The sequence below is a fragment of the Vespula pensylvanica genome, chromosome 10 (assembly GCF_014466175.1).
Source record: "Vespula pensylvanica isolate Volc-1 chromosome 10, ASM1446617v1, whole genome shotgun sequence".
NCBI lineage: Eukaryota > Metazoa > Arthropoda > Insecta > Hymenoptera > Vespidae > Vespula > Vespula pensylvanica.
Window position 1 is genome coordinate 6560998 of NC_057694.1, and position 10196 is coordinate 6571193.

Here is a 10196-nt window from a genome sequence, read left to right on the forward strand (position 1 = left end):
CATAATAAATCCCAAAAAAAATTTTATTCGCCATATAATTTCTGTCGATTTAAGTGATAGGTCGTACGACAAACATCTAATCATAGATTTTTTAACAAAAAAATAGAGATCTCTCTCTTTAAATACATGCCATAAATTCTTACGGTGACTTTATCTATTTGTTATCGTGAATATTTGCTCTTATATATTGCTCATGTTTACTAATCAGTTTAAAAGAACGTTCTTTACGTGTTCTTAACAGTTCTTAGTAAATTCACAAAGGACATAATGACATCGACTCAAGTAAGTACTCATTAACATGTGATATTTTTTTTTCTTTTTTTTATATTTTTTGATTTTACAATATATATATATACATCCCTCTACATCACACACACACACACTAATTTATTTTATTAGTTACTAATTGCTTTTTACCTCCTTTGTATACGTGTTTAAAAACATATTTTATTTTTACAGTTAGAGAAGGTTATAAATACCTACAAATTATTAGCAAAAAGTTCTGTATTGAATTCAGCTAAAATTATCGGTGTTACAAAGGATAATATATTTATACAAAGTACATGGTCTCAAAGAAATCTAGAAAGAAGAACAAATCAACGTTTTATACAAAATCATATCCTGAATAAAAAACTTCAACTTATATCACAAAGTTTTCCAATCGATATTACAGGAGAGTATGTATCATCTCTTTTATAGTATTTCTTTTTTAATTGCTACTTATTTTTCATTATAAAAATTATATAATTTTTTTCTTTATATAAAGACTTGCATCAGCTTCTACAGAAGATGAACAATTTAAAGCTATATTAAGAACTAGTACCATTGATAATACTCCAAGGCAGTTCCTTGAAATTTGGACCAAAGAACGACTTCTTAAAAACTATGATTTAGCAGCTTTAGATGTACATGGTGATGTTTATACAGATTGTAAGAGAAAACATTTTTAATTTTCTTAAATTATATTCTTTATTATAAAAAATTTCAGCTTATAATTTTTTGCATAATTATTACAGCTGAATTTGGTACCTTTGAATGGTCTCCAGATAAAACCAAAGTGCTATATATTGCAGAGAAAAAGGTACCAAAATCTGAAGCATTCTATAAACAAAAGTCTCTGGATAAAAAAGATAAAGAAAAGAAAGAAGAAGATGGAATAGTACCTGTAAGATATGTTAATATCTTTTGAATTATTTCCAAGCTATTGATATTATTAAAAAAAAAATTTTATTGATAGGGCAATGAATATATTTATAAGCCTCATTGGGGAGAGCAATTAGTAGGTAAACACCGTCCTACCGTTGTAATACTCGATATAACAACAGATGTAATCACAACATTATCAGAAATACCAGATAAATTCTCTCCTGGGCAATTGCAGTGGATGAAGGATTCTAAATCTATAATCGGTGTAGTTTGGAAGCATGAACCAAGACGTTTAGGACTTGTTGCATGCACAAATAGACGCTCCTGGATTTTTATTATATATAATGGAAATTTTCGTAAGAAATATTTATATTTTTATAGTCTGTAAAGCAATGATAATTATATAACGGACATTCAAGTATATTAAATTTTTCAGATCTACTATCTAGAGATGGGTGTGCAGTACGATCACCTAGAATTAGCCCAGATGGAAAACATCTTGTCTGGTTAGAAAGAAATGCTGGTGGGCCACATCACAATGTTCATAGGCTTATGTATCTTGATCTTGAATTTACTGAAAAAAAAGTACGTCATATTTTTTATTTATTTATAAAACAAAGAAGTGACTTTTTTTGAAGTATTTCCTTTCTTTCTTTTTAGTCTGATGTACTTGTTGATATTGTTGATACCAATACAATTATTAATAATGGAAAAGTATTTTATGGTTTATATGGTCGATTACCACAACGTTGTTGGAGCGAAGACTGTCAATATTTGTTTTTGAGTACACCTCAGCAAACAAATATACGTTCTTATATAATCGATATAAGTAAGAGATACTATATTTATCAATATATATCGTATAGTTTTGATAATACTAATTGGATACATTTTATACAGAAAATAAAACTATGACTGAGATACAAAATGACGAAAGTTCTCTCAGCATCTTAGATGTAAGAAATGGTATAATTGCATTTTTACAAACATCTCTTTTAACACCACCAAGTCTTTGTGTAGGACATTTGAATCCTATAACAATAAGTGATGGAAATATTGCTAGAGTCAACGTCACTACTCCATTACAAATTGATGGTTTTGAGTCACTTATGTACGAACATACGTTTTATGAGTACGATAGTAATGAAGATGTCAGTAAGTATTATAATCATATATACGAGGAAATAAATGATTTACATAATTAAATTTAAATGTTTACAATTCGTTTTTCTTAAATTACAATAACTCTAAGTATATTATTTCAGAATCATTTAATTTTACCTATTTTGGACCAAAAGGTGGAATTGATAAATCAATACCATTAATAGTAGCACCACATGGAGGTCCACATTCTAATTTTACTAATTCTTTCTCCTTCGATTATTCTTTGTTTGCACTCATAGGTAAATAACAAATTTTCCTTTTATGTCTATATTCTTCTCTATTATTTTGCACTAATATTAAATAAACAATCAAGGTCTGGGAGTGTTACAAGTTAATTATCGTGGTTCTACTGGAATGGGTTCCAAAAATGTAGAATATCTTCAAGGAAAAGTAGGCAATGTAGATGCAAAAGATTGTGTTACTGCCACTAAAGAAGCTTTACTTAAATACCCATGGCTTAGTCCTTCGCACGTGGGACTTTGTGGTGGTTCTCATGGTGGATTTTTAGTAGCACATTTAAGTGCTCAATATGCAGTAAGAAACAAAGCCATTAAACCTGTTTAGCAACAAAATATGTAATATAATAACATGAACATATAATTTTATATTAAATAATATTTTATATATAATGTAATCATTATTGTCAACATATTTCAGGACCTATATAAAGTTGCTGTTGCAAGAAATCCAGTAATTGATATTGCTGCTATGTTCACCATTTCGGATATCCCAGATTGGTAAAAAAACTATCGTATTATCAATTTTGCTTATTGTTAATCGTCCAATTTGTATTTCAGTCGCAATACTTTAACTGTGGAAGAGAAACTTGCATATCACCATAATGTGTAAGCTTAATTGTTAACTAAAATACTATAAAGTCGATAACATTATAATTAAAAGTAGACTGAAATGCAGTATTATTGAACGCAAAATTCAAAGTGGTGTTGAATATATATTTTATTATGTTTATACTATAAGAATCTTTATTTAGGTGCGCAGCTGTAATAAATGTGCCTTATGATGCAACTGAATCATACAGCGCGACAAAGTTAGGATGCATTGAAATGTTTATAAAAATGTTTAGTTGTTCACCTATTGTTCATGTCGATAAAGTTAAGGCCCCTACTCTCATATGCATTGGCACAAATGACCTGCGAGTTCCACCGTCGCAAGGAAAGCTCTGGTATCACCGTCTTAAAGCTAATAACGTCAAGACTAAGTAAGTAAACGTAACTAAATCAAATAATATTGGATATACTAAGATTTAGCTATCATAATAAGTATATAAATAAATACTCGCGGAAGGAGTTTCAAATCACGCGAAAAATTTTTTCGCGGAGCCTATGGATATAATTTAACAATATGTTTTTAAATTATCAGAATGCTTGTATATGAAGACAATCATCAGTTGGGATCAGGTAATGCTGAAATGGATTCTCTTATCAATGTTTGCTTGTGGATGATTGAACACAACAGTATCGAAAAAGATGATGACTCTAAAAAATTATAAAAAAATATATATAATGACAAAAATATATAATAACAAAAATATTTGTACATGATGAATTTTTATTCATTATTTTTGTGATAATAAACAAAATACGTAAAACGTAACACATGTATTATGAATCTTTGTTTTAAGTGTTTAATACTTGTGTCACTACCTTATATATATATAAGGATATATATTTACAAAATTTCATTATACAAATTCATTACAAATGGTTTACACGCACACGTACATACGCGTTTGCGTTAAGGCCTATATTATCGACAGAGATTATATTTTTATAGTGCTTATTCTATCAATACTTTTATTAATCATTGATCGCAAAATAAATAACAGTAAAATAAAAGGATAATATTGAAATAAACTATATTTGTTCATTATAAATATTAGTGGCAATGTTCGTATTAAATGTTGATATAAAAACCAATATAACATTAGGAAAAATGTCATGGCTCAGAAGTAAAAAAAAGTTACAATTACTTATATTATAATTCTTAATAGAAATACACTTTCTAGATAATATAAATTTTGAGTAACATCAAGATTTTCATACAAAATTTTTTTAAAGAAATAATGCTGTATTTTCAGATAGAAAACAAGATGTATCAAAATATTAAATATAAAATTGATTTCCTTATGACTACCTTACTAATCATTCTAATTGACACATTTTAGAAAATATGCTGCACCTCCTTAATAAAATAAAAAGTATTGTTAATGTTGCCACATTGTAGCATTAAATACATTATTTCTTGAAAAAACTTATTTTTTACTTAATACATACATACATTTTTAATTTCTTAATAAAAAAGAAAGAAAAAAAAGGCTATGGATACGTATATGTATAAACCATATCAGAAATATGTCATAAAAATTATACAAAATGTAGTATAAAGTTATGAATTTTAATACTCATATTAAAAACATGAAAAAAGAATTAAGCAGAAATTTGTACTTCATTTTTTTTTGTTCATTTTAATTCTAAGATTTAATCTTAGATTTTTTTAAGACGTATTTCTGATTTTAACTTTTTTTTTTATATGCTTGTACATATACATTGTTTAAGAAGCAGCATCACCTAATTAAAACATTAAGCAATATACTGCAAAAAATTAAAGGTTATCATTGATAACTTACATTTACTGCATAGTAGAATTATTCTGTTCTGGAAATAAGGAATCATAACTAGGTGGAAGATCTTTATCTAACACAGGAGGTGGTACAACCACTTCTAACATTGGAGCTGTTGGAACTTGGGGGTTACTAGTGCTTCCAGATTCTTGTCCACCTGATCTAGATAATGATGAGTGTGCACTTGGACCAGCACAATCGGAAGACCAAAAGAGTAAATCTTTTTTTTTACATGCCCATATGCAAACACCAAAAAGAATTGTACACAAAATTATTGTCGTCACAGCACCTACTGTTACTTTTGTTCCAGTATTGTTAATGATGTCATTGGCATTTGAACAAGTTGCCTCATCTTGACAGATGTTTGGTGCACAATTTTGATATCCATCACAAAAGTAATCTTGTAAAATACATGAATCAAAAGGTATTGCTGTATAGTTTATCAAAATGTTGCCCTTGCATTCTATAAATGAAATTAATGAAATAGATCTTTATTCTTGTACTCTAATAATATATTAAATATAATTATATTATCACATTTAATATGATAAATATTTTAAACCTACTTTTATACGGCGTATAAACAATACTGAGAGTAGGAACTTTTTCTGGGAATAGATATCCCTTTTTGGCAATAAATATTGTAGTTTCTAATTTGCCACCTATATCAAATTCTGCATATGTACTTCCAGAAAAAAAAGATCCAAGTTCATAAGTGCTATTTTCTGGTTCAGGGACTGGATAATATTTAGTTGTATTACGATCAAAATTTCCACAAAACTTTTGTGTTTCTTGTCTGTCGCTTCTCTTAAACTAGAAATACACACATTTTAATTAGCGAGTCAATCAATGACTGAATAATTTCTTCTTCAAAAATATATTTACCTGTACATAATCTACACACTCTGTTTTATTACGTCTGAATGTCATTTTTTGTATGACACCGAACAAGCCATCTCCTTTATTAGCTTTAATAACAAATTTACAATGCGTATCAGCATTGATTCCACGATCGAGTGTAATCTTAACTATAACTGCTATATCTTTGTTCTGTTTATTTGATCCAATTGTATGACAGTCCTTCCCATGTTCTATATCATCTAAATGAGTCAAAGAGGTTATATAAAAAATATATATAATTTTACTAGGTAAATTTATCACACAATATATAACTTACATTCGATATATTTTGAATAATGTGTACATGATCCTAAATCGATTAGAAATGTTGTCAAAAATATAAAGTATATAAATCTTGTAACATCTTGGTCCATTTTGTATCAACGGCCATAAACTATAATTCAATAAAATCGTATTGTAAAAAGTAAGATCTGAAAACTGTTAACTTTTATACTATAAAGTTAAATTAAAGTATTTCATCAGTGGCATTGGTTACCAACTGAGTATATATTTTATTTTATTTTATAAAAATAACACCATTATTAATGGAAAAAGAAAAGCTTTGTTCATTATTAGTTATATAAATTCAATTCTAAAAAAAACAAAGTATTCACAATTTTTATGCATTGGAATAACACGAAACAACATAAATCAATCAAACGCGAGACAGTAGTGTTAACACAATATAACCCATGTCATAGATTAGATAGTTTACTTTAGGTTGAATACTCGGCTACTAAAATAGAATGTAAACGTGGCTAGCTTCTCTTTTCACGTATGCGTTCGAATTTTTATCTGATATTAACTGTCAAGAATAATTCAATTCTGATCGCATTTTGTATTAAAAGATGTTGTATAAGGTAAATAATTTAGATAAATAATCCCTATGTATATTACTGATTTGTAAGATATTACTCTTTAAAAATTGCTAATATATAAAGGTTTTGTAAGTGATATTTTCATTTTATAATAATATTAGACCATTCAAAAAATACTCCAGATATTTTATTAGCAATTTATTTTTTTATTAGATCTATATGATAAAAAAATGTTGCTAGATTCTCTCAAATAAAATTTATTCGTGTGAAACTAATTTATTATTAACATCGAAATATAATAATAATAATTATTTTTCTTTCCAGATAAAATATAAAATATGATAAAAGAAAAGCCAAGGAAAAATCAATGATTTACGAGGATTACACTTACATTAATAATAATAATGAGTAAGTTGCAACAATGTAAGTATTATAATATACAATTTACAATATGTTTATTACAAATGTATGATACAAAATCATATAAATTTAAGATTAATGTCTATTCATTTCCAATATTGTTTTCAGTTAATGGACAAACACTAAAATATGTCAGTTTAGTTACACTGACTCTTCAAAATGCATTGGTTGGACTTAGTATGCGTTATGCGCGGACTAGATCTGGAGATCTCTTCTTATCATCCACAGGTAAATAATATAAATACGCATTAAAATATTCATGACATAAAAATCATTTTGCTGAATTATATACTTCTATAATATATAATTTTCATAGCCGTTGTTATGTCAGAGTTTTTAAAACTGTTGACATGCTTGGTTTTGGTTTATATTGAAGAAGGTGAATTATTCAAATTTTATAATGCCTTGAAACAAACCATTATAAAAGAACCTGTAGATACTTTAAAAGTATGCGTACCATCAATTTTATATATCATACAAAATAATTTACTTTATGTGTCGGCATCAAATTTAGATGCAGCAACATATCAGGTAAAAATATTTTATTATAAATTTCTCATATTTTCCTTTCATTAATTTATTTATAGTTTATTGCGTTTTAGGTGACTTATCAACTCAAGATTCTTACAACAGCTTTTTTTGCTGTAGTAATTCTTCGAAGATCATTGAGAAAGTCTCAATGGAGCGCGTTAATACTTTTAGTTATAGGAGTAGTATTAGTACAATTAGCACAAAGTGGAACAGTTACATTACCATCAGGTATACAACAAAATCACTTACTTGGCTTCACAGCAGCCTTAAGTGCATGCTTTTTATCAGGTTTTGCAGGCATATATTTTGAAAAAATTCTTAAAGGATCTGACATTTCTGTCTGGATGAGAAATGTTCAATTGAGTTTATTATCCTTACCCTTTGGGTTAGCTACCTGTTTTTTAAATGATGGTGATGTTATTAGAAAACAAGGCTTTTTTTTTGGTTATGACTCATTCATTTACTACTTAGTAGTACTTCAAGCAGGCGGTGGACTCATTGTTGCTTTGGTAGTAAAGTATGCAGATAATATACTTAAGGGATTTGCCACTTCTTTGGCTATCATAATTTCATGCATAGCTTCTATTTATTTATTTGATTTTCATTTAACATTTCAATTTTCTTTTGGTGCACTTTTAGTAATTTGTTCAATATTTTTATATAGTTATCAACCTAAAACAACTATTGATAAACATTCTTCTATAGAGAAATCTGATGTATGATATAATTGTCATTTTTTTTACTTAAAAAGAAAGTTCATATTTATGTGAATATTTTATGTGAATAATCATTGCTGTAAACATGAATTATGTAAACATATTCAAATTATTTTTTTGCAATATAAATAATCAAATCAAATATATCAAAGATTTTATGACTTCGGCAAAGATTAACAAATTATGAGATTTTAATAAAATTAGTTAATTTTCGTAATTGGTATATTTTTATAGAAAAATATAATAAATATATAAGAACATAAAAAAGTAAAATCCAACTTATACTACATAGTATATTATTACAAATCTTATATAAATCTTATATATATGCCTAAGTGTAATAAATAGACTTGATTAAATTATAAAGATGATAAATCCTTATGAATTATGGTCATGGCCTTGAGTTTTTGACATCATCTATCATTGCCCAAAATGTAAACTATTTTTCTGTATTAAGAATCGAGCGAATCGTATTTAGAAAATCTTTGTAATGCAGAATACAAGTTCATCTTTAAAAATCATGTTCTATTTTTAAGATAATTAAATCGAAAAGTCAAATTTTTTATACATGGTACTTTTTATATGTAATCTCATTTTATGCGGTTAGAAAAAAATGTTATATTTATAGAAATTATTTTATATCGATAAGTAAGAAATTCTTACTTAATAGTAATACATTTTAAACCAATTAAAAAAAAAAAAAAAATAGTTGGAGAATTGATAATTGTATTTCTATTAAATTTTTTGTGTTCATAGTAATGAAAAATAAAAATTTTTACAACATACATTGAATTTCCCTTTAGATATTTACTTCACAAATAATTTTACTATATTGTTAATCAATTAAAGAAGTTTGATATCAAAGATCAAAAAACATATACAAAGAGGTATTGGAACATTCAGTAATTATTGAATGTTCTGATAGGAATTCTATTATAATTTTTAATTATAAAAGTTTAATTATAAAAGTACTTCGTTCAAATTGCGTGCACTCGTTTGAAAATCAGTGAGGCCACAACGCACATTGCAAATCTGTCTCTCTCTTTTTAACCTTTCTAACATATCCGTTCGGTGTCATCTCAACTATGATATATACATATAAACAACCACTATAATTGTACGTACTACGCACAAATGAAATTAAATATTCAGAGACGAAAAAGAATATCTCGTTAGTACATACATTCGAAGTAAATATATAAAAATTCACAAAGAAGTTGAATGTTAAAAAGATGTATTATAACATCAAAGCAAATAATATCGAAGATATCAAGTTTTAAAACGCAGTAGAATTTATAATGCACGGTTCGAAATTTATATATCGATTCAATACTGATCGATCGTTATCATCGTTTTAATCAACGAGTACTGTTTCCTTCGCTTATTTTCTTTCTATTTTTTTCCTAATAAAATTAAAGAGATCTAAAACGAAAGAGTTAAAAACGCGCCACGCTTGAACCCATTGTGTGAAGGTTATAGTTCGTTGTATTGGTAGCAGTGGGACCTAACCTTTCAGAAGCGTAGCAGCAGGATCGCGAGTGTACGCGATTTTTGAGGAAGTACAAAAGAAGTTTTCCTGTTTTACGATCGCACGCTTCTTCACGGTTTCGTAGATCACGCGATACACAGGAATCAAAGAGGTTTAAAAAGAAAGGAAAAAAATCAAAGTGGAGACGAGGAAGGTGTCCTCCACGTCTCTATAGTACCCTGACGACACTTCCTACCCTGGCCACTGCATTTTCACGAAAGCTTCCTCGTCGTTCCTGACTGTTATGCGGTGGTGAACATTGACTGGTGAGAGATAGAGATAGAATCTGGGAGAGAGAGAAGAAAAAAGAAAAATTGCGTAAAGAAAAAGAG

At 27.6% G+C, this 10196-nt stretch overlaps 4 protein-coding genes across 10 annotated transcripts in view; 3 read left to right on the plus strand and 1 right to left on the minus strand.

The window, feature by feature from the left end:
• Positions 1-52: 52 nt before the first annotated feature.
• On the plus strand, positions 53-3951 carry LOC122632439 (acylamino-acid-releasing enzyme-like). 2 transcript variants are annotated; one of them, XM_043819207.1, is made up of 14 exons: positions 53-282; positions 460-677; positions 767-930; positions 1017-1165; positions 1238-1502; positions 1583-1731; positions 1807-1975; positions 2047-2301; positions 2412-2549; positions 2624-2844; positions 2968-3047; positions 3108-3155; positions 3302-3529; positions 3691-3951. In XM_043819207.1, exons 1-14 carry the CDS (start codon positions 268-270, stop codon positions 3818-3820), a joined length of 2229 nt encoding a protein of 742 aa, XP_043675142.1. In that variant the 5' UTR covers positions 53-267; the 3' UTR covers positions 3821-3951. The 2 variants fall into 2 exon arrangements, with proteins under 2 accessions (XP_043675142.1, XP_043675143.1); XM_043819208.1 differs by lacking the exon at positions 3108-3155 and having other exon boundaries at positions 58-282.
• Positions 2602-6508, minus strand: LOC122632443. Of its 4 annotated transcripts, none has more exons than XM_043819220.1 (5): positions 6129-6508; positions 5837-6051; positions 5518-5764; positions 4958-5414; positions 2602-2866 (listed from the first exon to the last, which is right to left on the minus strand). In XM_043819220.1, exons 1-4 carry the CDS (start codon positions 6223-6225, stop codon positions 4960-4962), a joined length of 1014 nt encoding a protein of 337 aa, XP_043675155.1. In that variant the 5' UTR covers positions 6226-6508; the 3' UTR covers positions 2602-2866; positions 4958-4959. The 4 variants fall into 4 exon arrangements, with proteins under 4 accessions (XP_043675155.1, XP_043675154.1, XP_043675153.1 ...); XM_043819219.1 differs by lacking the exon at positions 2602-2866 and adding an exon at positions 2975-3121; XM_043819218.1 differs by lacking the exon at positions 2602-2866 and having other exon boundaries at positions 3981-5414; positions 6129-6245; positions 6332-6508.
• A 63-nt stretch (positions 6509-6571) lies between these two features.
• LOC122632444 (UDP-galactose translocator) lies at positions 6572-9121 on the plus strand. The gene is made up of 5 exons (XM_043819221.1): positions 6572-6711; positions 6994-7092; positions 7198-7317; positions 7406-7620; positions 7692-9121. The coding sequence occupies exons 2-5, from the start codon at positions 7074-7076 to the stop codon at positions 8340-8342; spliced, it is 1005 nt and encodes a 334-aa protein (XP_043675156.1). The 5' UTR covers positions 6572-6711; positions 6994-7073; the 3' UTR covers positions 8343-9121.
• LOC122632438 (cullin-1) overlaps positions 7198-10196 on the plus strand; it is an 8341-nt gene continuing 5342 nt past the window's right edge. Inside the window, exon 1 of one of the 3 annotated variants that reach the window (XM_043819205.1) lies at positions 7198-7317. The gene's annotated coding sequence lies outside the window, so the exon portion shown is untranslated. Of the gene's footprint in view, positions 7318-9630; positions 10131-10196 lie in introns of those variants that run through there. The other 2 variants (XM_043819204.1, XM_043819202.1) reach the window with 2 other exon arrangements.

Excerpts from the sequence above, each read along its gene's own strand:
- LOC122632439 (XM_043819207.1), top strand. Across the intron at positions 678-766 it reads CCAATCGATATTACAGGAGA|ACTTGCATCAGCTTCTACAG; the intron begins GTATGTATCATC and ends CTTTATATAAAG. Across the intron at positions 3,530-3,690 it reads GCTAATAACGTCAAGACTAA|AATGCTTGTATATGAAGACA; the intron begins GTAAGTAAACGT and ends TTAAATTATCAG.
- LOC122632444 (XM_043819221.1), top strand. Across the intron at positions 7,318-7,405 it reads TCTCTTCTTATCATCCACAG|CCGTTGTTATGTCAGAGTTT; the intron begins GTAAATAATATA and ends TAATTTTCATAG. Across the intron at positions 7,621-7,691 it reads TAGATGCAGCAACATATCAG|GTGACTTATCAACTCAAGAT; the intron begins GTAAAAATATTT and ends ATTGCGTTTTAG.
- LOC122632443 (XM_043819220.1), bottom strand. The coding sequence starts at position 6,225 with ATGGACCAAGATGTTACAAGATTTATATACTTTATATTTTTGACAACA. Across the intron at positions 6,052-6,128 it reads TTATTCAAAATATATCGAAT|ATGATATAGAACATGGGAAG; the intron begins GTAAGTTATATA and ends TGACTCATTTAG. Across the intron at positions 5,765-5,836 it reads AGTGTGTAGATTATGTACAG|TTTAAGAGAAGCGACAGACA; the intron begins GTAAATATATTT and ends GTGTATTTCTAG.